Source organism: Bidens hawaiensis, unplaced genomic scaffold (assembly GCF_021521415.1).
Source record: "Bidens hawaiensis isolate Kalapana, Puna unplaced genomic scaffold, B.hawaiensis_p1.1 tig00043879_1, whole genome shotgun sequence".
In the NCBI taxonomy this organism is placed as follows: domain Eukaryota; kingdom Viridiplantae; phylum Streptophyta; class Magnoliopsida; order Asterales; family Asteraceae; genus Bidens; species Bidens hawaiensis.
The window spans coordinates 88182-113738 of record NW_027497781.1 but is presented as its reverse complement, the minus strand read 5'-3'; the positions used below and the strand labels follow the sequence as shown (position 1 = coordinate 113738).

At 40.2% G+C, this 25557-nt stretch overlaps 1 protein-coding gene across 1 annotated transcript; it reads left to right on the top strand.

Moving 5' to 3' along the window:
• Positions 1–22590: 22590 nt before the first annotated feature.
• Positions 22591–25005, top strand: LOC143594580 (uncharacterized). Its single transcript, XM_077073849.1, has 4 exons — positions 22591–22684; positions 23214–23798; positions 23887–23980; positions 24612–25005. Exons 1-4 carry the CDS (start codon positions 22624–22626, stop codon positions 24808–24810), a joined length of 939 nt encoding a protein of 312 aa, XP_076929964.1. The 5' UTR covers positions 22591–22623; the 3' UTR covers positions 24811–25005.
• The last annotated feature ends 552 nt before the right edge of the window (positions 25006–25557 follow it).

Here is a 25557-nt window from a genome sequence, read left to right as displayed (position 1 = left end):
ACAAGGTCCACAGTCCTTCCCTATGTTGCAACCTAATTCATAGCACGTACGAGGTCCGCAGTCCTCCCCTGTGCTACAAATACAGCACGTATAAGGTTCACAGTCCTTTCCTATGCTGACGCCTATCTACATTACGTATAAGGTCCGCAGTCCTTATCTACGCTTACATCTATCATCTACATCACGTATAAGGCTCGCAGTCCTTAACTACTGTTGGTGCATAGATGTCAGTAGTTCATATGTCTAATGTCTGTAATCGAGTCTATAATATTGTTTGTGTATTTGTTTGTAAAAGCGAAGTTGTTGACAAGTTCGCTTAGGCGAACTTGTTAACCAAGCGAAGTTGTTGACAAGTTCTCCTAGGCGAACTTGTTGAACGAGCGAAGTTATAGACAACTTCGCCTGAGGTGAAGTTGTCGTGTATTTATATAGGCTTCGGGTTTACTGTTTAGTGTTGATCGAGTCGGTTATTTACGTGTAATTAAGTAAGTCTATAGACGTGAGGTCGAGAGTCTGTAAGTATCTCGGTTTGAGTTATCAATATAACGTGTGGTTGTTAGTATCGTGTTCGTGTGTTCGTGAGCTTATATTCTACGTCCGTAACGATCTACACAGGGATTCCGCACCTGTGTATATCGGGATATCTCGTGTGATCCGTCCAGGGAACCTACAATTGGTATCAGAGCATTTGCTCGATTGTGTGGTTCGGGATATTCACGCGGGTGTAGAATTCGTCTCATTTCGGGTATTACCGGGACGAGTTTGTGGTGTTTTTGCTCATTCTAGGCTCCTACCAGTGTGTTTAAGCCTTTAAACCGTCAAAATCGTCGTTAAAATCCGATTTTCAGATCTGCAGAAAGTTTCAGTTCGTCAGGCGAAGTTGCTGTTCATCAGGTGAAGTTGCCGTCAGGATTCGTAGGGTTTCAGCGAAGATATAAGGAGAAGCGAAGTTATTCACAACTTCCCCTACCTCCTCAACTTCGCCTAACTCAGCGAAGTTCTTCTCAAGTTCGCCTAGTTCAGCGAAGTTCTCTTCAAGTTCGCTTACTTTCTAAGTTCGCTTAGCCTAAGCGAAGTTATTCTCAACTTCGCCCAGTTACGCGAATTTAAGGAGGATCCAGCGAAGTTATTACTTAAGCGAAGTTATCCTTAACTTCGCCTACAGTACTGTTACGAAGAAATTTTTTAACTTCGCCCCTTTTCAGAATTTTTCGGGTTTCTTAGTCTTCAAGAAGGATGTCGTCGATCAACATTTCGGAGCTTGTCAAGATGGAAGTTGAAGCGGGGTCAGCTACAAAGGCCCCAAGGTTGCTGAAGGGAACCGATTTTGTCGCGTGGAAGGATCGGTTCATACAGTATGTTAAGTACCAGGATGCGAAAATGTGGGTATGCATCCAAGATGGATATATTCCACCGATCATGGAGTATGAGGGTCGAGACCAAATCAAGAAATACAGTAAAATGGAAGAGGAGGAGAAGAAGATGTATGAAGCCGAGAGCAAGGCTCATGCTGCAATCACAATGGCTCTTCCACAGGAGATCCTCCATACATTCAGAAAGTATACATCAGCTAGAGAGCTTTGGGAAGCTCTTGAGAGCAGATTCGAAGGAAATGTAGGCATTCGGGCTTCAAAGATAAAGTTGCTCAAGACTCAATTTTCAGTCTTTAAGTACTTAAAGAACGAATCTCTTGATGATATTATCACTCGATATTATCATCTAATGACTGAACTGAGTAACTACTCCATTTCCTACCGAGAAGAAGAGATTGTGGAAAAACTTCTCGATGCTCTCCCACCTAAATGGGAGATGTATACTATGCTAATGAGGGAAGACAAGGACTTCCCTACTTATGATCTTGAAACCACTGTCAACAAGCTCAGAACTTTTGAGCTTAATATGGTAAGAAAAGAAACTTCTATGGATCAGGTTCAAGATCCAGGCATGTACGGTGCTAAAGTAAACTCCAATTCGAGTTCAAAGACTGATTCTGCCGCCTACTACTCGAAGGGTGAGTCGGGTGCCAATTCTTCACAGGAGGGGCAAGTGTCAGTAAACTCAAATGGGGATGTTTGCTTTGTTGCGGGTGGATCAAGTGGTACTCAACAGACAGCAAGCAAGATTAGTGGATCTTCAAGTTCCTCAAGCAATAATTTCTCTAAGATGCCAATGAGCGTCAAATCTGCTGAAGAGCAGTTTGGCCTCTATGCTTCATTTATTGCTTCATATGAAAACTATATTTAAGGAAAGGTGGTTGATCCAGCGATTCTAGATGAAGACTATGACCAGATCGATGCTGATGATCTGGAGGAGATGGATTTACAATGGCAGATGGCCATGATAGTGAGGAGAGTGAAGAAGTTCATGAGAAAGACGGGGAGAAAGTTTGTTGGTGGCAGGCCAGGGTTCGACAAGTCTAAGGTGAGGTGCTATAACTGTCAACAAAACGGGCACTTTGCCAAAGATTGCAGAAACGAGAGAGTTGAACGTGGTCAGGGCCGGTCTGCACAGTACACTGGGAATAATAAAGAAGTCAATGCCATGCTGTCCAGAGAAGCAGGTGAATACAACTGGAACCTGCATTCGAATGAAACTGGTGAACAGGCAAATATGGCTAAGGTTGAGAATGAAGAACGTGAGAAGACTACCGGAGAAGAGAAAGCTACTGGTAAGGAAAAAGCTTTCATGGCAGATAACAATGATCAAGTCTCCGAGGTAAGTTCTAAATCTATTTGTACTAAATACGAGAATTTGTCTGAGCAACTTGCTACAATAACTGATCAGTATGTTCGTTTAGATGCTGAATTTAAAACTCTTAAAGAAGATCATCACTTTATGAAAGCAAGAGAAAACAGTTACAAAGTTAAAATAAAAGCATGTGAAAAAGATGTTAAAAGCTTAAAAACAAAACTTGCTGAAAAAATTGAAGTAATTGATCTAAGTTATGAGGTTTTAGAAGAAAAGACTAAACTGATTGCTGAACGAGAAAAGCAGATTGCTGACCACCAGGTGAAAGTGGTGGAACTGAACCGAAAACTTGAACAGTTCAGAAATTCCTCAGCTATTCTTGATCACCTTGTTAGTGATCAAGGTACCTCTACAAAGAGGGGAGGAATTGGTTATCATGAGGTTCCACCACCTTATAACCATAATTACACTTTTAACCCTAGTGTTCAGAAATCTGTTGATTTTGAAGTTCCTCAGACAGTTCCAATCAAGGTTACGAGTTCAGAACCAAGTGTTAGTAGTGGCGAAACGAGTTCGCCTGTTTCAAGTGTGAATATTTCTGTTACGAGTCCAGTCTCATCGGATTCGGATAAGTTGTCCGAATCGGGTAAGACAAAAGAGAAGGTAGTGTTACCTACTGGTGGAGAAAAAGATAAAACTTCTAAAAAGAGTACTCCACTCAACCCGTACGTCCCACCTTATGTGAGACGAACGACCGGTAACACTGCCTCGACATCCAAAACAACCTTTGAAAAGAAAATGGAGTATATGTGTTGTTTTAGATGTAATAAGTTAGGACATCTTGTTGCAGATTGTCCTCTGATGCCGAAATTCAGAGGCGTGAGGCCTATTAAAACTGAGCATAAGTCTACTGGTAATTTTAATACTGTTAAAAATGAAAACCCTTTAAAGTTCCGAAATGTAACTAATTCAGGTTTTCACAGAAACAAACCTCAGTTTAACAATGCTAATAACCAAACCACAAGATATAATACTTTCAATGTACATAGGTTTGGAAGGCCTCACACTCAATTTCCAAGGAGATTTCCTAATAGGACTGACAGGAATTATCCAAATGCTAACTTTGGAAAGCAGAAGTACGGGATGTATAGATCCAAGACCAATTGGTCTTGGGTCCCTAGATTCTAATCATTTGCTTTATTGTGCAGGAACAGTTGAACAGGGCTGCCCACAGTCTTTGGATTGTAGATAGCGGCTGTTCCCGGCACATGACGGGCAACAAATACTTGTTGCACGACTTAAAACCTGTTCAAGGAGCGAGAGTTAGTTTTGCTGGTGAAAGTGGAGGAAGAATTACTGGAAAAGGAACGGTGTCCAACGGGAAAATAACTCTTGAAAATGTTAACTTTGTAGAAGAGTTGAAGCATAATCTGCTGAGTGTGTCGCAGATTTGTGATAAGGAGTATACTGTTCATTTCACGAAGAATGAGGCGATCGTGTTGAAGCCTGGTTTTCAGATACCAGACGAGTGGATAGTGACGAAAGCTCCACGTGATACAAACACTTATGTGATGGATATGAGGTCTACTGAAATGGCCACGGGAGAATCATGTTTAATGACGAAAGCAAGCGAATCGGAATCCGAACTATGGCACAGGAGGATGGGGCACATTCATCTTCGGAAGATGAACCACATTGTCAGGAATGGACTTGTGATGGGCGTTCCCTTGAAAAGTTTTAACTTTGAAGACAAATGTATTGCATGCAAGAAGGGAAAGCAACACAAGAAATCCCATCTCACCAAGAAGGTCAACTCTATTGCCAGTACTCTAGAACTGCTTCACATGGATCTCTTCGGTCCAGTGAATGTACAAAGTCTAGGAGGTACTTCTTACTGCTTGGTGATCACTGATGACTACTCGCGATATTCGTGGGTATATTTTCTGAAATCGAAAGATGAGACGGCTCAAATGGTGAAGAATTTGATTACCAAAGTTGAGAACGTCATGAGTAAAACAGTTAAGTTCATCAGAAGTGACAATGGGGCGGAGTTCAAGAATTTTGAAATGGAGATCTTCTGTCTTCAGAAAGGAATTGAACATCAATACAGCGCTCCGTATACTCCGCAACAGAATGGAGTGGCTGAAAGGAAGAACCGAACTTTAATTGAAGGAGCCAGAACTATGCTGGCAGATTCGAAGCTTCCTGTGATGTTTTGGGCTGAAGCAGTCGCTACAGCCTGCTATGTTCTGAATAGAGTGTTAACCGTTAAGAGACTTGGTAAAACGTGTTACGAGCTTATGCATGGAAGGAAGCCCAACTTGAGTGGTCTTGAACCATTCGGGTCCCCTTGTTCGATCTTGAAGAAAAATTCTAAATTTGGGGAAGTAGCCGATGAAGGAATATTAGTCGGTTATGTTGTTGGTACTCCCAACAGACGTGTCTTCAATACTTCGACTTGCAAGGTGGAGGTGGTGTGTAACACTGACATCACAAGTTACCAACCGCCAAAACCTAGCAATGGACCTGCTGAGCTTTTCGACTATGTTAAGCTTTTTAAGTCGTTTAACGTACCGGATTTGGAGATTTCTGAAGAAGAAGAAAGAGCTGCGACGAAGATGATACTCGATGAGGAAGAAAATCTATTGCAAAGACAGCTGATTGAAAAATGTCAACCTTCCTCATCAAACACTATCGGTACCCCTGCTGCCTCAACTGAAGAAGAATTTATCAATCCATTTCACTCTCAGCATGAAACAACCATTGATGAGATCTCTTCTAATTTGGAAGATAATTTGCATGTCGGTTCTGTTCCGACCACGAGAATTCATAAAGATCACCCTTTGGATAATGTGATCGGTGATGTGTCCTCAGGTGTACAAACGAGAAGTAGCTTGAATGAACATACCTGTGTTTATACAAGCATTAAGGAGACAGGAATAATCGATGAATGCCTGTATACCTGCTTTATAAGCCAGATTGAACCGAAGAATTATCAAATGGCTTTAAAGGACAACTCGTGGGTCGAAGCCATGCAAGAAGAGTTGGCTCAATTCGAGAAGATGGAAGTTTGGACTTTGGTTGAAAAACCAAAGAATGTGCATGCGATAGGCACAAAATGGGTGTTCAAGTGCAAGAGAGATGATAAGGGGATCATTATAAGAAACAAGGCGAGGCTTGTCGTGAAAGGTTTTAATCAACAAGAGGGGATTGATTATAACGAAGTGTTCGTTCCTGTCACTAGGTTGGAAGCCATAAGATTGTTTTTGGCGTTTGCTGCTTATGAAAAGATGAAGGTGTTTCAGCTAGATGTGAAGAGTGCGTTTTTGAATGGGAAAGTTGATGAGGTTGTGTATGTTGAGCAACCTCCGGGTTTTCCTGACCCAGACTATCCAGATCACGTGTACAAGTTGAGCAAGGCGTTGTATGGATTACATCAGGCACCTCGTGCCTGGTATGCAACTTTATCGGATTACTTGCTCGAGAATGGTTTTGAAAGAGGAAAAATTGATAGCACGTTGTTCTTCAAAAGAGATGGAAGCGACATCCTGCTGGTACAAGTCTACGTGGACGACATTATTTTTGCTGCATCAAAAGTCTCCATGTGTCAGGAGTTTGAAGCCGTCATGAAGAAAAGGTTTGAAATGAGTGCTATGGGTGAACTAACTTTCTTTCTAGGATTGCAGGTTGATCAGAGGAAGGACGGGATGTTCATTCATCAGACGAAGTATGTTCATGATGTGCTCAAGCGCTTCAGGATGGAGGACAGTTCTCCATATGATACTCCAATCTGCGTCAATCACAAATTGGGTGCTGAAGTAGACGGTGATGCAGATGTGGACCCAACTCAATATCGGGCGATAATAGGTTCTTTAATGTACTTAACTGCATCTAGGCCTGATATAATGTTTGATGTTTGTCTTTGTGCACGTTTTCAGGCAAATCCAAAAGAATCTCATTTGAAAGGTGCAAAGAGGATACTGCGGTATCTCAAGGGCAAGCCGAAGCTGGGTTTGTGGTACCCGAGAGGAGGAGACTTAGAGCTGGTCGCTTACACAGACTCTGATTATGGAGGGTGCAATCAGAGTCGGAAGTCAACAACAGGAGGATGTCAGTTTCTTGGTGGCAGATTGGTGTCGTGGCAATGCAAGAAGCAGACTTCAGTCGCAATTTCAACCTGTGAGGCAGAATACATGGCAGCATCCAACTGCTGCTCTCAGGTTCTTTGGATACAACAACAGTTGCGCGACTATGGTCTGAATTTCTTACTCACTCCTATTTGCATTGATAACACAGCTGCTATCTCAGTAACTAACAATCCCGTGAAACATAGTAAAACTAAACACATTGACATACGTCATCATTTCATACGAGATTGTGCTGAGAAGAAACTGATAATTCTTGAAAAGGTGGATACGCTTGATAATTTCGCTGATTTATACACTAAAGCGTTTGACAAATCCAGATTTCAAAACCTTATTGAACTGAATGGGATGATCAATCCCGAGTAACCATACTTTTCTTGTGATATTAAAAAAAAAAAAAAAAAAAAAAACGTCACTAATCGCTTAAAAATATGTCGGTTACATCAGTTTGATGGACTTGTCTTCGGATATGTTTTGGTCCTCATTTTCTACTTGTAGATTTTGAGGATAGCCATTAACCAGATTACTGATAGTGACCGGGGCGGTTTATGATAAGTTTTTCATTCTTTTGCTTAAAATTAGTCGATCATACTTAGTTAGAAGGACACATTCTAGTATGTGGTCGGTCCAGCCGATCCATTGGATCTTCGGGATAGCCGTTTACCTGAAGACTTTGTTTTGGTTGGGGCGATTAATGTTAAAATTTAGAAAGAAAAAGGGAAATGAAATTATTTTTCAAGTCTGTTACTTCGTAAGAAGTTCGTTAGCTATGTTAAACGGAAAATTGATCCAACCTTGGAAAATGATAGTATACTAATTCTGTGTGCTTAGCTAGTGAAGTTATTAGGCTTAAAAGGCTTTAGGACAATCATTGTATGTCATGGTAACTTTTAATGGTGCGTAAAAGTAGATGTGATACAAACTAAATTTACTTGATTTTACGTGGAAACTCCTTAAGAGTTTTGCGTGTCTTCATATATATCTTTTCGAATGATAGGCAGAAAAGCGATTACCCAGTCATACACGAGCCCATGTGTGTTCTGATTCCCGTGAAGATAGCATTTCAAGATACTGCAGTGATCCAGATTCGGGACTTGCAGTTAATTTCTACTTTGAAGTCTATGTTTATTTGAAAAAATATATATATATATATATATATATATATATATATATATATATATATATATATATATATATATATTTGGAGTTATTGAAACATATTAGTGATGATAAAATCAAGACTTCTCAATCTTAGAGTAAGAAGAAGAACGGGAAACAGATGAAGAGTATTTACAACTTAATCAGACACTATGGGTCGAAGTCAATTCGGGGTGACTTGGGGAAAGCCAAATACGCTTTGGGGATAGATAGGAGGCATCAATATTTTTGAGTTGTTGCCCACTTAAATTTTGAGGCATAATTGAACCTAACTCGTATCACAGAAACGATGAAAACCATCTTAAGTTATACCTGCTTACAACCTGTCTCTATATGTCATAATACAGCTAAACACGGATCTATGTGACAATCACGTATTTAGTATGATTCCTGTTCGGATCTTTTCTAAAACGTAGCAGTCCCTATCGAGACTGAAATTTGATCCCTTATACTTTAAATTTTTTAAGTTTTTGTACTTAGATAGTTTTATGATTTATTAACTGGTTACTTAGAATTGATCATGTCATTTATTTCTTCTAGGAAAGTTTTATAACTTAATTGGAAAATTGTTAAAATTATAAGGTTTGATTTTGTAAATATATAGGCGATGTTGTTGAACAGGCGAAGTTGTGGTTAACTTCGCCTAGGCGAAGTTATCCGTAACTTCGCCTGTATAACTCCGCCCATATATAAGGATTATCAACAGTCAAACTGTTCATTAATATCAGCGAACTTACATCCACATTCAAACTGATTCTTCCGGCGAACTTGTTATTAACCTCGATTACGTGTTATTTATTCCGATTTTCACACCGATCAAAGGTTCGAGATATTGTTTTATCATATATTACAAGTTCTTTCATGCTAATCAAGGGTCGTTTCGACCCGGTTATTAACCTCGAACCATCGGTTTTGAAACCGATCTTCATAACTGGTGTTTTTACGTGTTGAACACTATACTGATCGTTAACATGTCCTTATAACTTGTGGTTAACAGTACTTAATCGTCTAAAACTAGCCGAATCATCAACTGCACGTTGTTCCATAACCTCACTGTCGCCGATTCAGATTCAGGCGAAGTTAAGGTTTAGGCGAAGTTATCCGTAACTTCGCCTGGAGCTTAAGTTCGCCTGAGGCGAAGTTATCCGTAACTTCGCCCGAAGCTTAAGTTCGCCTGAGGCGAAGTTATCCGTAACTTCGCCTGAAACTTAAATTCGCCTGAGGCGATGTTGTGATGAGGCGAAGTTAACATTAACTTCGCCTGGATCATTTTTACTTAATATAAATTAGACAAACTTAAAGCTGAAGCGAAGTTGTTCCCAACTTCGCCTCAACTTTAACTTCGCCTATACAGAGTTTATCACAACTACGCTCATGGTAACCAGCGAACTTGTGTTATTCATTAACGATTATCTAACTTGGTTAGTTTGTTGCAGATATGGCTGCAGTAGCAGGTGCTGGAGGTGCAGGAGGAGATGATGGTGACAATCAGAGACAATTTTTCCCGGGTCACAATATGTACATTACACTTGATCCGGAGGCGAGCGGTGTGGACGACTATCGCGAGATTATCACTTTCCTCCTACGCTCGAGGATTTTTCATGCCATCACCAACACACTGCCGATATCTCTACCGAATATCGAAGACTTCTGGCAGACGGTCGAATACGACTGTCGTATTGAGCCCCCGGTCATGCGAGCTACGGTGAACAATCAACAGGTTCAGTTCAATTCTGAACAGATCCGGGTGGCGTTACGATTCGGTGAGGAGACTCGGGATGACCCAACAGAGTTCGTAGCTCCGTTCCGTGATGGAGCGTTTCTCCGAATGGGCTACTCTGGTCCATTAGGAGATACCCAGAGGAGGAAGGGTTTCCTTCTAGATCAGTGGCGCTTCCTCATGCACGTTATGATAGTGTGCATGTCTGGGAGGAAGGCGGGCACTGACGGCATGGGTGCGACCATGCAGTCTGCAATGACTGCACTGACCTATAACAAACGTTATAGCTTCAGTCAAATGGTCTTTTACGAGATAGACAGACAAAGAAGGGCGATGTCTCGGGAGCGGTTCATTATGTACCCACGGTTTATCCAAATGATATTGAACCATGTGGCTCCGACTCTACCTCAGAGACGCCCGATCAGATACGTGGAATCGGTGAGCAAACGTATCTTTGCTCAATGCCGCACGTCGAGTGCGAGGAGCAACCCTGAACGTCGTCCCAGGCATACTCCACTATTTAGGTTTTTAATCAACCCAGAGTATGTTCCTGCTGGTGGGGACGAGTTCAGAGATCCTCAACCACGACAGGCAAGAGCAACTCAAGCTGTTCCTGCTCCTGCTGTGCCTGTTGTATCTGCTGCTGAGGATATTGATCTTGACGCTGTTTTCGGAGGTCAAGGTTATTTTGATATGGATCACGTTGAGGAGGTGCAGGTCTCGGCTGCACAAGGTTTGGGTGTGAGTATGACTAGAGCAGCTACGTCGATGGCTGACTCCGATTTGGATGAGATTATGAATGAGGGGAGACGGTTGATGGTGTCTCGAGAGAGAACGATAGGGAAGAGGAAGAGAACGGAGGATGATGATGAGTCGGAAGAGGAAGAAGACATACATAAGCTGATAAGAAGATCAAGACGGGAGAGGACAGGTGCTGGCATGGGAGCTGGAGAGACTTCAAGGACTGTACGATTTGCTCCGGCCGCACTGTCTGGTATGTCCATTGTTCCTTCTTCTGTACAGGTGACAAGTACAAGCGCTGCGGATGTTCCCGTGGTGGCTACATCATCGGCTGGCACTCCATCCATCACTGCTCTCCAGACGTCGACTCCGGAGATCGTGTCACTACCACCTCCAACGCTTACTCAGTCGGTGGTAGCTGCACGATTTGTAGAGTCAACGGTCGTCACTGCTGCAGGGTTATCAGGTATGGTACCACCTGCGGTTACGCCTGCTTCTGGAGTCTCGCCTTCGCCGACTTCAGATTCAGAGAGAATAGCTTCACTAGAGCGGATCGTGGCAGAGCAGTCGAAGACTATTCAAAGCCTAGTGGAAGCAAATCAACTACAGGCATCCCTCCTGGTTGAGCATGGGAAAATCATAGATGCCTTGAAGGAGTTCTTGGCATCTCAGAGGGAGATGAGCTGTAAGGGCGACGAGCTCAGAACGAAGAAGAGAAACGACCGTGACGATGATCCCAATGCATCGAAAGATGCAGGTGGTGAGCTGCCAAGAACTTCTCAAGCTCTTGGTACTTCCACAGCTGAGGGGGAGTCTACCGACGTGGCTGGTGGTTCTGGTGATGATGTGGTGTTAGTTGAGGATGACGTGATTGATGCGCTGAAAGAGCTGGACGATGACATGTTCAGTGATGAGGTGTTGTTTGATGAAGATGTGCTGCCGAGTGATATGATTGAGAAGATCGGTGAGCAGATTGAGATTGAAGATGGAATAGAAGAGGGGGAGATAGTAGAAGAAAACGTTGAACATGAGATCCCTGATGTTGAGAAAGCAGACATGGGTGCTGAGATGGATGAGACTGAGTGGGAGGAGCAGCCTAGGTGGAAGGAAGGCTGTGCTCATTGGTTTATTAAGACCAAGAAGCCTCCTGTTCCAGCCATGTTCAAGAAAAGTTATAACATCAAAGGCTATGCTGAGTCGAAGAAGGGAATTATCTGTTGGATTTATGATGAACAGATGAAGCTGTTCGTGGTGAAGCGTTATGATGGTATTCAATACTTCAAGAGAATGTTGAGATCTCTCAATACGTTGCCGGAATGTGAGGTGAAGGATTTGGCCAGGTTGGGCCTGATAAATAGAAGTGACAACAATATGGCAAGAATGATTGAGAAGATTGTGTGGAAAGAAAGCGTAAAAGAAAAGAAGTTTGAACTATTAAAGCCACAGAAGGGAAAGCTCGTGGAGGATACAGAGAGGGGATTGAGAGCAGATGGCAAGCCATGGATGGTGATGAAGTACAAGCCGATCCGATGCATCAAGGAGGTTCCGATGAAGAATATGCCTCAAGATGTGTTGAAGAATCTACAATGGTGGTACGTTGATTGCCAGACTGCTGAAGCTGTGATGGAAGATGAGGATGAACAAGAGATTCTTAGAGTTTACGATCCGATGCATCTTGTAAACTTATCGCAAGCTGATCTGAAGATGCTCAACGAGAAAAAGATCTTTTATATTCCAGCTTGGAAGGATGAAGCAAGAAAGTATCAACGAGTTGTGACGGTATGTGTTAGAGAAGGAGTGCACGCGTGAAGATACAGGATTACGAGACAAGAGCTGAAAGATCAAGATATGAAGCTACTGCCAAGGGGGAGTCTGTTGGTGCATAGATGTCAGTAGTTCATATGTCTAATGTCTGTAATCGAGTCTGTAATATTGTTTGTGTATTTGTTTGTAAAAGCGAAGTTGTTGACAAGTTCGCTTAGGCGAACTTGTTAACCAAGCGAAGTTGTTGACAAGTTCGCCTAGGCGAACTTGTTGAACGAGCGAAGTTATAGACAACTTCGCCTGAGGCGAAGTTGTCGTGTATTTATATAGGCTTCGGGTTTACTGTTTAGTGTTGATCGAGTCGGTTATTTACGTGTAATTCAGTAAGTCTATAGACGTGAGGTCGAGAGTCTGTAAGTATCTCGGTTTGAGTTATCAATATAACGTGTGATTGTTAGTATCGTGTTCGTGTGTTCGTGAGCTTATATTCTACGTCCGTAACGATCTACACAGGGATTCCGCACCTGTGTATATCGGGATATCTCGTGTGATCCGTCCAGGGAACCTACAACTACGCCATCACCAGCCGAATCTATGTCCGACAGAAGCTAGAGGGATTTGCCATCCTAACTTACTATGACGAACGTAGAACTCACATGCCATTCGTGTACCTATATATACATACTTCACATATACAATAATTACATTATAACATAAGAACACTCTAGGCGTTCTTTACATCATTCATTTAACAACCATACCCCTTGTCGATACGTGCAATATCCGAAGATCGTTCACGCCCCGACAAGTATTCATTTGAAATATTCATACATCTTCGATATATAATATTCGTACCTTTATTTTTAACCTGACGGTACGCGCAATATCCGAAGATCGTTCGCGTACCGACAAGCAATCATTCATATCTATCACACATATCACATATGACATACACTTATCACTTAGGATAAGTGTATTAACAACACATCGAGTATGCACACAGCCCCGAAAACATAACAAGGAATGGGGCTAGAAACTCATCTGAACTCTGCTTCTTCCTCTGATAGTTGTAAATCCCTTCTTTAACTGAGCTCGGCTGACTGTATAAATTACACGTATCAATACTCGCCTGATCTAATCTGGTGGCCTAGTATTAGCTTACTTTTACTTATCGTTTTTAACTTATTTTCTAATCGAACTTGACTTTAGGCGAAGTTAAACCTTAGGCGAACTTAACTTTAGGCGAAGTTAAACCTTAGGCGAACTTAGCTTTAGGCGAAGTTAAACCTTAGGCGAACTTAGCTTTAGGCGAAGTTAAACCTTAGGCGAACTTAGCTTTAGGAGAAGTTACCAGCTAGACGAACTTAGCTTTAGGCGAAGTTACCAGCTAGGCGAACTTAGCTTTACAGCGAAGTTGCCATTAGGCGAACTTGGCTTTAGGCGAAGTTGTCATCAGGCGAACTTAGCTTGCAGGCGAAGTTCATCAGGCGAACTTAGCTTGCAGGCGAAGTTGTCGTCTGCAGCTACTGTTCGTTCTTAAATCCCTTAATCTCCTTCGTTTCTTAACCAAATAACTCGATTTAGGTACCCACGGAATCGTCTGACCAGCGCCTACAAACCCCAACCATCAAATCGACCTAACATCGATGTTTAAAGGGTGCGATTTAGACATAAAGGTACGGGTTCTTTTTATCAATCGATTAACCCATCAAATCATAACCATTTTCAGTAAGATTAGCTTTGTTGGATTCTTTTTTACCATACAAACTCAGATCTATCATTTCTCAAATCAAACCGAACCTATACGAACGATTTCTAACTATAAACGTACCTTGAACGAGTCGAACTACGAACACGGTTAAGCCTTGATGTTGTTTTGGTCCGTCACGACGTTCCAGCACCGACAAGCTCGGGTTTTCGCCTTCGGATCTTGGTTCGGGTCGTGTGTGTTTTGGGTGTGTGTATGGAATATGTGAGAAATGGTGGTTAAGGGTATTTATATTAGGGATCACGGGCTTAAGCCCATGGACTCTCCTTCCTTCTTTCATAACCCAAGTCCATAACCCATATCCATTACCCAACACTAGCCCGACCCATACCAACTCCTACTCTATTTATTTATTTCCCGATAACCTGAGTAAACTTTCCCTCTATTATTAAGTAATATAATTAATATCATTTTGGAAATTTCGGGATGTTACAAGTCTTCCCTCCTTAAAGAGGTTTCGTCCCCGAAACCTAACTTATTCCCTATAAAAGGAAAACTTCTCATATTTACACACTTTATTGAATCGCCTTTGCTTTCTGAGTTATCCTTCTTACTCCCGACTTTGCAGCCATCGAATGGTGGTCATGTGTTTTAGCTATTTAAGGTAGCTTGTCCATGAGACCCTCGATGTACCAAGACTCATCTCATCCTTCCAAGGGCTTCGACTAGTACTCTTAACACTATTGTCTAAAACAACATTTCATCATAGCATAATAATCATTCATAACCAAACTCAATATATTACACGTCACTGATAAACATAAGTTTTAAACCTTAACACAAAACAAGTCCTTAAGCAAACGTAATTTAACAAAACCATTGCATGAGTAATTATTCCTTCATCAAGCGTTCCTCTCTGCAGTTTCCCCAAGTCTTTATCCTTTCGCACCTCCCGCCCCTGATTCCTTGCAATCCCTTGCCATGTGGTCAGCTTTTCCGCATTTGAAGCACTTTGGACGATCAGGGCATTCTCGAGAGTAATGCCCACTCTTTCCACACCGATAGCACCTGTCTGTCCCAGTCCTGCATTCTCCCGGGTGCACTCGCCCACGCGTCTTACATGCATCCTTGTTCCCAACCTTGGCCTTCCTCTCATCAGTTGTCGTCACCATCTCGCCAGACCGCTTAGCAGAGGTAGCCCATTTCTTCTCCTTCTCTTCCCCCACCACCACATCGTCCTCAGCCAGGTCAGCATAAACCACTTCTGCAAGTTCAACAGCAGAGTCAAAAGTAGCAGGTTTATTTGCCCTGACTAACATGCGGACTTTTTGTGGCAATCCCCTCACATAACATTTGATTCTCTGGACCTCAGTGTCAACCATATCAGGCACCAACCTAGATAGTCGGTTGAATTCAGTAGTATACTCACGATGCGTCATCATACCGGCCTTTAAATTCAGGAACTTCATCTCCGTCCTCTCGACCTCGGCTTCTGCACAAAACTTCTTCATCACCAACTCTTTCAGATCGTCCCATCTCAACGCCTGGATTTCATCCTTAGTCTTTCTCTGCTCCACACTTTCCCACCAATACATAGCTTCTTCCTCAAATGACTGAGTAGCATAACCCACAGCTTGGTCGGGACGGCATTCGCTAATGCGGATAACCTTGTCCATAGTGGTTATCCATTGGAGAGTAGCGATTGCGTCTCCCAAACCAGTCAGCTTTGGCGGGTCGCATCCTTTGAAGGACTTATAGTTGCACCCATCTTGGCCTCTTTTCCTGTCATCGACCTTCATAGACTTATCCTCACTCGAGGCCTCTCTTTCTCCTTCCCCATCCTTCCTACCATCACCACCCGCCCCTTCAGCAGTTCGTTCACGGCTTCCAGCAGATCTTTCGGGATTCAGGTTCTTCACAGCAGCAACTACAGCTTGAACGATGGCTGCTTGAACTGCAGGGCTAAGTTGAACCTCTTCGTTGTTGTTCTGGTCTCCTCCAGCTGCGCTTCCTTCATCTTCGGTGTGGGAAGCTTCTTCTACCGAGGGTTTCCGGACAGGGCGAGGCCTGCCACGACGTCCAGTGCGACCCCCAGTTCCAACAATTTCTCCAGCTCCAGCCATTAGTATTCTAAAAGGGAAAACACAAACATCATCACTCAAGGAACTATTTAGTACAAGGATAGCAAGGCTAACAGGTAATAACAGTGGCCAGCTGTGACTAGCTGATCATGTTGCTTTCCGTGTCCTATACACTTCCCTTTATGAGTCTATTTGTGCTAGTTCTACTTAAGCAGTTAGTCAAATCAAACAATCAATTATTCCTATCATGTCGTTCACATATCTTTTCTTTCTCATTAACATATATCATTTAATCATACAATTTACCTTTACTGATCTTGCTTGAGTGACACATGGCATTCTTGGACTGGCATCTTCTTCCCTTTCTTACTTAAATCCCATTCTTTGTTCGAGTCTAAGCATGTAGTATGCTTAAATCTCTCGAACTTTGCTCTGATACCAACTTGTAAGGCCCCGTTACCGGTAGCCCTACTTTCGTGTTGGATTTACTCATAAACACAGTTCTTACAAATCAGAGTTCATTAAAACTTTCGCGGAATATAAAAACTTTCATAAAACATTTCATAACAAAACACGTCTTGTCTTAAAACATCATTTTGTCTTTCAAAATTAACGAAACATTAAACTTAAACGTCTTGAGTCTTCCGATGCCAGCCTCTTATTCAGTGCCACGTGTCTCCTCAAGCGAGCTGCCTCATCCTACTCACCTGCGTGCATACTAAAAGTCAGCTACGCTGAGTGAGTTCTAGTTAATCGAATGCCATACAATACATACACATACATACATATCCGTAGATACATATCCATACTTCACTAGTTACCCTTCTGTTCTACGTACATACTTGCTACCATACATACATACATATCTACAATCACTAACCTCAGTCTACCGAGAGTACGTTCATAGTCTGCCGTCTATACCTGTACTCAGGGTCGTGAACACGTACAAGGTCCGCAGTCCTTACCTATGTTCACCATTTATGGTACGTACAAGGTCCGCGGTCCTTCCCTATACCATCATACATCCACAACACGTACAAGGTCCACAGTCCTTCCCTATGTTGCAACCTAATTCATAGCACGTACGAGGTCCGCAGTCCTCCCCTATGCTACAATTACAGCACGTATAAGGTTCACAGTCCTTTCCTATGCTGAAATACATCCACAACACGTACAAGGTCCACAGTCCTTCCCTATGTTGCAACCTAATTCATAGCACGTACGAGGTCAGCAGTCCTCCCCTATGCTACAAATACAGCACGTATAAGGTTCACAGTCCTTTCCTATGCTGACGCCTATCTACATTACGTATAAGGTCCGCAGTCCTTATCTACGCTTACATCTATCATCTACATCACGTATAAGGCTCGCAGTCCTTAACTACGCCATCACCAGCCGAATCTATGTCCGACAGAAGCTAGAGGGATTTGCCATCCTAACTTACTATGACGAACGTAGAACTCACATGCCATTCGTGTACCTATATACACATACTTCACATATACAATAATTACATTATAACATAAGAACACTCTAGGCGTTCTTTACATCATTCATTTAACAACCATACCCCTTGTCGATACGTGCAATATCCGAAGATCGTTCACGCCCCGACAAGTATTCATTTGAAATATTCATACATCTTCGATATATAATATTCGTACCTTTATTTTTAACCTGACAGTACGCGCAATATCCGAAGATCGTTCGCGTACCGACAAGCAATCATTCATATCTATCACACATATCACATATGACATACACTTATCACTTAGGATAAGTGTATTAACAACACATCGAGTATGCACACAGCCCCGAAAACATAACAAGGAATGGGGCTAGAAACTCACCTGAACTCTGCTTCTTCCTCTGATAGTTGTAAATCCCTTCTTTAACTGAGCTCGGCTGACTGTATAAATTACACGTATCAATACTCGCCTGATCTAATCTGGTGGCCTAGTATTAGCTTACTTTTACTTATCGTTTTTAACTTATTTTCTAATCGAACTTGACTTTAGGCGAAGTTAAACCTTAGGCGAACTTAGCTTTATGCAAAGTTAAACCTTAGGCGAACTTAGCTTTAGGCGAAGTTAAACCTTAGGCGAACTTAGATTTAGGCGAAGTTACCAGCTAGACGAACTTAGCTTTAGGCGAAGTTACCAGCTAGGCGAACTTAACTTTACAGCGAAGTTGCCATCAGGCGAACTTGGCTTTAGGCGAAGTTGTCATCAGGCGAACTTAGCTTGCAGGCGAAGTTCATCAGGCGAACTTAGCTTGCAGGCGAAGTTGTCGTCTGCAGCTACTGTTCGTTCTTAAATCCCTTAATCTCCTTCGTTTCTTAACCAAATAACTCGATTTAGGTACCCACGGAATCGTCTGACCAGCGCCTACAAACCCCAACCATCAAATCGACCTAACATCGATGTTTAAAGGGTGCGATTTAGACATAAAGGTACGGGTTCTTTTTATCAATCGATTAACCCATCAAATCATAACCATTTTCAGTAAGATTAGCTTTGTTGGATTCTTTTTTACCATACAAACTCAGATCTATCATTTCTCAAATCAAACCGAACCTATACGAACGATTTCTAACTATAAACGTACCTTGAACGAGTCGAACTACGAACACGGTTAAGCCTTGATGTTGTTTTGGTCCGTCACGACGTTCCAGCACCGACAAGCTCGGGTTTTTGCCTTCGGATCTTGGTTCGGGTCGTGTGTGTTTTGGGTGTATGTATGGAATATGTGAGAAATGGTGGTTAAGGGTATTTATATTAGGGATCACGGGCTTAAGCCCATGGACTCTCCTTCCTTCTTTCATAACCCAAGTCCATAACCCATATCCATTACCCAACACTAGCCCGACCCATACCAACTCCTACTCTATTTATTTATTTCCCGATAACCTGAGTAAACTTTCCCTCTATTATTAAGTAATATAATTAATATCATTTTGGAAATTTCGGGATGTTACACCGGCTCTAATACCACCGTTGGGTTCTAGTGGTGATCAGTCAATGGTTTAATATTTAAACCCGATTTTAATTATAGTTTCATAACTATTTAATCACATTAAGTATTATCAAGAACGCAACGGAAAAATAAACAAGTAATCATCACTTTAGGGAACTATACAGGATCCTGTTACCAACAAAACGAGTACGAAACGAGACCAAACAAATTAAATATAAATCTAAATGACAATATTTAATTTTTCCTCGGTTAATAAATAAGCGGTTGAGACATCGAGTGACAACGTACTTCGCTAGGTGACCAAACAAGACCTAGTGGTGGCGATGCATGATGGCAGCGGCAACAGCGGGGTGGTGCAGCAGCGGCGGCTCTCCGATGGAGTGGCTGGTCGGCGGTGGGAGTGAGATAAGAGGGAGAGAATTGGTGGCTAGGGTTTTGCTTAATCTCTTATTCTGAAAGCCTAACTAACTGATTAATAATATACTAGTTAGTTTAACCGGGTCCCCAAGTCCATAAAAGCCGGTCTCATCCTTTTAGCTCTAACTATGTTAATTTATCAAATAAAAGAACATTATAAACTCGTTAATAATTGTCATTACCGGTTAACTAGTTTCAGTGGCGGATTCAAGAATTTACTAATGGGTTCACTGTTTTTAGATGCTCTAATTTTCTCATGACCGAGCATAAAAGTTTTGGGTCGGTTCAACAGTTCAGGTCACATAAGGTTAGAAATACGATAAATTAACAAAAAAAAATTCATAGAAACGAAAACATACATAAAATAGATATGATTGCCTTTAAGTTAAGTAAATACTTATAGTTGGTCTCTACTTGAAGATGATGATTGGTTGATGGTTCACTTTGGAATTATCTCATAATTTTTATAATGCCTACAAATCAAATTTAAACATCACTAATTGTCTAATTCAATTGACAAATTTCGACATAATCGTTCATTCTAATTCTAATTTTAATGGATAAACAAAAATACTTGAAACGGAAATCAAAATAATTAATTGCCTTATTGTGAAGACTGAATTGAAGACAAGGGTGAAGACTAAAAGGGTGGCGTGCATTGTGTTAGTGATGGGTAAAGAACTACAAAAAAAAACTAACTTAATATACTGATTACAAGAAATTAGGGGGTAAAAAAGAGAAAGAAAGAAAAAATAAATAAAACTAACGCTGGAATATATAGTAAAAAAAATGACAAACTAACACAGAGAAGCTAAGAAAGAAAAAGGTATAAAACTAACACGAAAGATGCTAGAAACGAGTTTCAAACCTGAGTTTACTATAACCAAAGCATGGGTGTTCACCACTACACCAAAGTTTCATAATTTGTATAAGTATTCTAGATATATTTTGAAACTAAGTGGGTTCCCGTGAACCCGTTCGAAGTACCTAGATCCGCCCTTGACTAGTTTAAGCGGTTTTATGCTCGTTACTCAAGGTGTAACTCTCACGGGTCATAACTCGGTCGGCCGTGTTGACTTAATCGAACCAGTCCACAAATTCCAACATTATTTAATTTAATAAGATTTAAGCATTTCAAGCATATGCCATGCAAGTGTCATGTCTTGTATGGGTTATATGATTACCATGCAGATTTTATAAGTTTTTCAATATATAAACTTGACTAACCCAATTTAACCTTTTGAAAATTTTGTGATAAATTAACGGTGGGAAAAAAGTTCAATTATTAGCTGTCTGAATGAGATATATTGCTAAAACTCATTACTCTGCAACAAACAAACTTATATCGAAATTGAAAGAATAACTTTTATTAAGATATATCAAATTGGTTCAATTTTGTGACGACTTAAAGCTCGTTATTTTGCAAAAATGAGATGCATCTTAAAATGGATTGTTTTGTGAAGAAAAAAGTACTAAAATGGTTCATCTTTGATTTGATGAATATTGAATAAAAAGCAACAAGTTTTTGTATTATATAGATACGGTTTAGTTGTTGTTTTGGACACAATTTACCCTTTTTTTGGTTTATAGATGCTTTCTCACCTTAAAAAATAAAATAGAGCAAAGAAAGCAACATGAAAGACAATACAAAACACAATGAGCCTTCATTGGGTTTCCTATAAAGCTAAGAGCAAACCAAGATTCTTTACTTTTAGTACACATTGAAACAAACACACAAGTGGCAAAAACTATGGTTTGGTTTTATTCACTTTGTCCATACGTCTCTTAATGAGATGGATTAACCAAAACCATTTACCAAACATGTTAGACACACCATCCTAGATACGGCTTATTTGTTAAGTTCAACATGAGGAATTTGCCGCCTAGTCACGGCCCTAACACCACTGCCATCACTGAAGCAGGAACGCAAGACAATAGTTCATGAATGAAACAAGACATGTTCACGTGTGATTATTACCTCCTTAATTTGTTCATATTGGACCACAGAGAAGTTTGTTAACTAGAGTGTTGCCTTATTACTCAAGATGTGTTTTGGGGTCACAGGCAAATTGGTTCTCATTATAACCCCATAATTAAGTCTTTATATCTTACAAGGGTAACATGATTCATGACCCATAGAACATCTTTACGTAGCGCAAAACGAATAATGTCATAGACGGAGGTGTTACAAAACACCTATTAAAACTTAACATTCACATGGAAACGTATCTAGTAACTTTAACGTATTCTTCATAAATCGAACGTTGATACTTGAATTTGACTTGAAAATGATAGAATTACAAATTAATCTGAAAATACACACGAGGTAAATTATGTAAAAACTAAAACTAAATACATCTAGGTAACTATTAGTTTTTGTTTTCAAGCTAAATATTAAAAAATATTTTTTATATATTGAAATATAATGTCTTTAAATAAATTTATTCACCTGAAGAAAGTACACAGTCACCACTTTTACTTTTGTTACACAATGAATCCTTTCTTTTTTATTTTTTAAATGCCAAATTACCCTTTTTTTTCAAGTTGAGTTCACTCTCCAAGAATCAAATCTTTAGTCCCATGAAACAGTAAAAAGGGAGACAAAGCAAATTCCCAAAAATCCATCCAAAAGATTAATTACGAGAATCCGCAACTCGTTTCGAATATATTTACTTGAAATTTTTATAACTAAATAAAACATTACTTATTTGTTTATTACATTAACATACTATATGTAATTGAAAAAAATAATTAAGCTCATATTAATCATTCTTTTTACTTTAAAATACTTCAAATAAGATTGACGGGTGTCACACTTCCGAGCTTTTACATAAACCTCGATTGATATAAAACCGGTACCTTAATCTCGTACAAACAAATAAAAACAAATTAAGGTGCTGAATAAAATAGATCCAAAAATAGAGCATCAAAACTTCTTATTTGAGCACCTCTTTGTTGCTTGTAGTTCCCAACTATCTAATGCCTCATGTCTCAAGTTTTCTCATATTCCATACCCTCTTTCACCAAGAAGAAACCTTTGATTCTTCCTCCATTATACATATAAACACACATTCAAGCTATCAAAGATGCCTCCTCTATATCTACACATTTGCTTATCTTCTTTCAAACCCATAAATAAAAAACAAAAACAAAAAACCACCTCATATACACACTATTTTTCCTCCCACCTTCTGTTCCCGAAAATATATTCATTTCCGGGAAGATATGGGTCCTCGACTCGTTCAACATTCGTTGTTTTTTGTATTTTGTCTTCTTCTCAATCCAGGTAACGTTTATTTGTACTCTTTGTATGTGTAACGCTTTTAACGTTTTATAGATATAAGATGTTGATTAAGTTTTACCTCCCTTTAAAATGTTTTTTTCAATGTTTCAATACAACTTTAAACAAATTACATTCTTAACCTTTATCAGCCACAGGACCTATCGATGTCATTATATATAGTTTTTCGAGGGTACACATGTATGTCATTTTAACCAGTGAATGAGCATTCGTTTATTTCTGCTTTGATACTTCTACCGTAACGTTCTATAGATATACGAAGTTGATAAAGTTTCATCACCCGTATAACATGTTTTTCGGTGTTTCAATAAAGCTTTAAAGTCTAAACCCTAAACAAAGTTACATTTTTTACCTCTATCGACAATAACATCTAGCTATTGGCATTGGTGTTATTGTAACTATCTAAGGATATTTTTGTTACTTTTACTTGTGAATAAACATTTGTTCAACTATATATTATATGCTAAAGCAAAGAATATTAATGAATAATGATTTTGTTGATTCTTTTATTCAGAATCAAGCTTTGCTAATAACCCCTATATGCAAGCAACCTTACCTAAAAAAATGCTTCACCTTCAACAAGGCCAAATATTCTCATCCCCTTCAACTTTCACAACCCAACTAGATGACATTCCCATTGTTCAACCCACAACTCCAACCGGAACACCGAACACGTTCCCACCAACCACCACCACCCCCATCGGAGGAGACCCCACAACCCTACCACCACCATCCGGTTTCCAACCAAACAACCCCGCTCCAATTACTCCATTCCCAACAGGCCCGTCAGGGCCATCAGGACCAACGGGCCAGACAGGCCCAAATCCAACCGGGCCTTCTGGCCCATCTTCGGGTGGTTCAGGATCATGGTGTGTTGCAAGCTCATCGGCTTCCGAAACTTCTCTACAAGTGGCTCTTGATTACGCGTGTGGATATGGAGGAGCTGATTGCTCGGCTATTCAACCGGGTGCCAGCTGTTACAACCCGAACACGGTTCGGGATCATGCCTCATATGCTTTTACTGCATATTATCAAAAGAACCCTGCTCCAACTAGTTGCTCTTTTGGAGGAGTTGCACAACTAACCAACACAGATCCAAGTGAGTACTGTTTGTTAATCATGGTACATTGTATCAATAAGTACTTAGATAACCTTTGATTCTAATGATTGTATTAAAATTGTTTTAGGTTCAGGAGGCTGTCAGTATCCAGCCGGCAAGTCATCCGGCGGCGGCATGACTCCACCATCACCGCCCATGCCATCATCACCCACCACCCCCACGTAAGCAAAACACCGAGTTTATTATTTGTTATAGTTATTTACCTTTAATTAAATCGTAACTTCTAATATAATATATGGTAGAGAAAATTACAATAAACTTTTTAATATATTCTAACTAGGGATACGAAACCCTGACATAAGCGAACCTAACATGAGCGTTGTGGGTTTGGGTTTAGATAAACGGGTGGGTCAGGTCAACTTTGGTACGTTCAGCTAGCATGTCGTGTTCGTGTCAACCCGACTGATTAGCCTGTTTAACTCGTTTATTTTTTATTTCTTATTTTTAAAATGTGTTTTAGACATAAACTAATTAATGGGATATTTGACAAAATTTAAAACTCAAAAGAGAAATCAACACAATACTTTATCTATAACTAAGATTTAATCATTTTATATACATTTATATTTTTTTTCTTAAGCATGTGATTTTAAAGTGTTGGCATGCAATAAAATAAAATAAAACAAGCTAAAAAGTAAATTGGTTAAACGGGCTTTCGTATTAACCTGTAAAAATTTGTGTCATGTACATGTTCTTACACCTGATATGCCTTTTGGGTTTGTGTCAGCCCGTAACATGACCAGTTTAACACCCCTAAATTTCTAACCAGTAGACTTGTATTTCTAATTGCAGAATGAGTACACCGATCAATCCATATCCTACCTCACCTAGTGCACCATTTGGCGGTGGTGGGTCTGGTTCTACCGACCAACCAGGTTACACGTCATTGAGCCCAAGCGGAGAGCCAAGCTCAGCAGGAGCCGTCGCGTGCAACTTGGTGCTCCAATTGGTGTTAATTGGGTTGGTTATGATCATGGACAGAGAAAAGTGAATGCAACGATCACCTAATTGAGATGGGAATTCACTTGGCCAACTTCTTTGACTTTACAAGGAATTCGCCCACGTGTCGAATTGAAGTGGAACCTGTTGTTAGACTAAGATCATTATCATAATTCATATTTATATATATGGCTTTTGATATAGTAGGATGTATACATAGAATTTATAAAAGAAAGTAATTTGTCGGGTTACTTCTTGCAATTATTAATTAGCAGAATAAAATTCATAGACAAACTCGTGTTTTATAGTTTGTTAGATTAGATGTAGAAAGAATAATAGCTAAATAGCATTTTATGAAGAAATGAAACTTGGCAGTTAAAAAAAAATAACATTTATCAAAACGAGTTAAATATGTGGATAACGGTTTGATGGCTAAACGGGTTGTAACCGGATTCGCGTATTAAACCTATAACCTACGAACTTTTTTTTATCTTTTCTAAACTTTTGAATATCGTTTTCAATTGAGGTTGACACATTAACTTGCTTATTATTACTCAACCAGAACACGAGTTGTTTATTAAAAGGTTTAGGGATCGCCACATTTAAAACCAACTCTAACTTGTTAAGTATATATCTTAACGGAAATTTGTCAACTTTAGTTAGAGTTGTTTAGTTCTTTTATTAAGGTTTAGATACAAACTGGTAAGGTTTAAATACAAACAGTTTCATAGAAGATCATATGTCCAAAACAACAAGAAACATATTTAGACACAACTAAAGATCTGAATATCCGATTTAC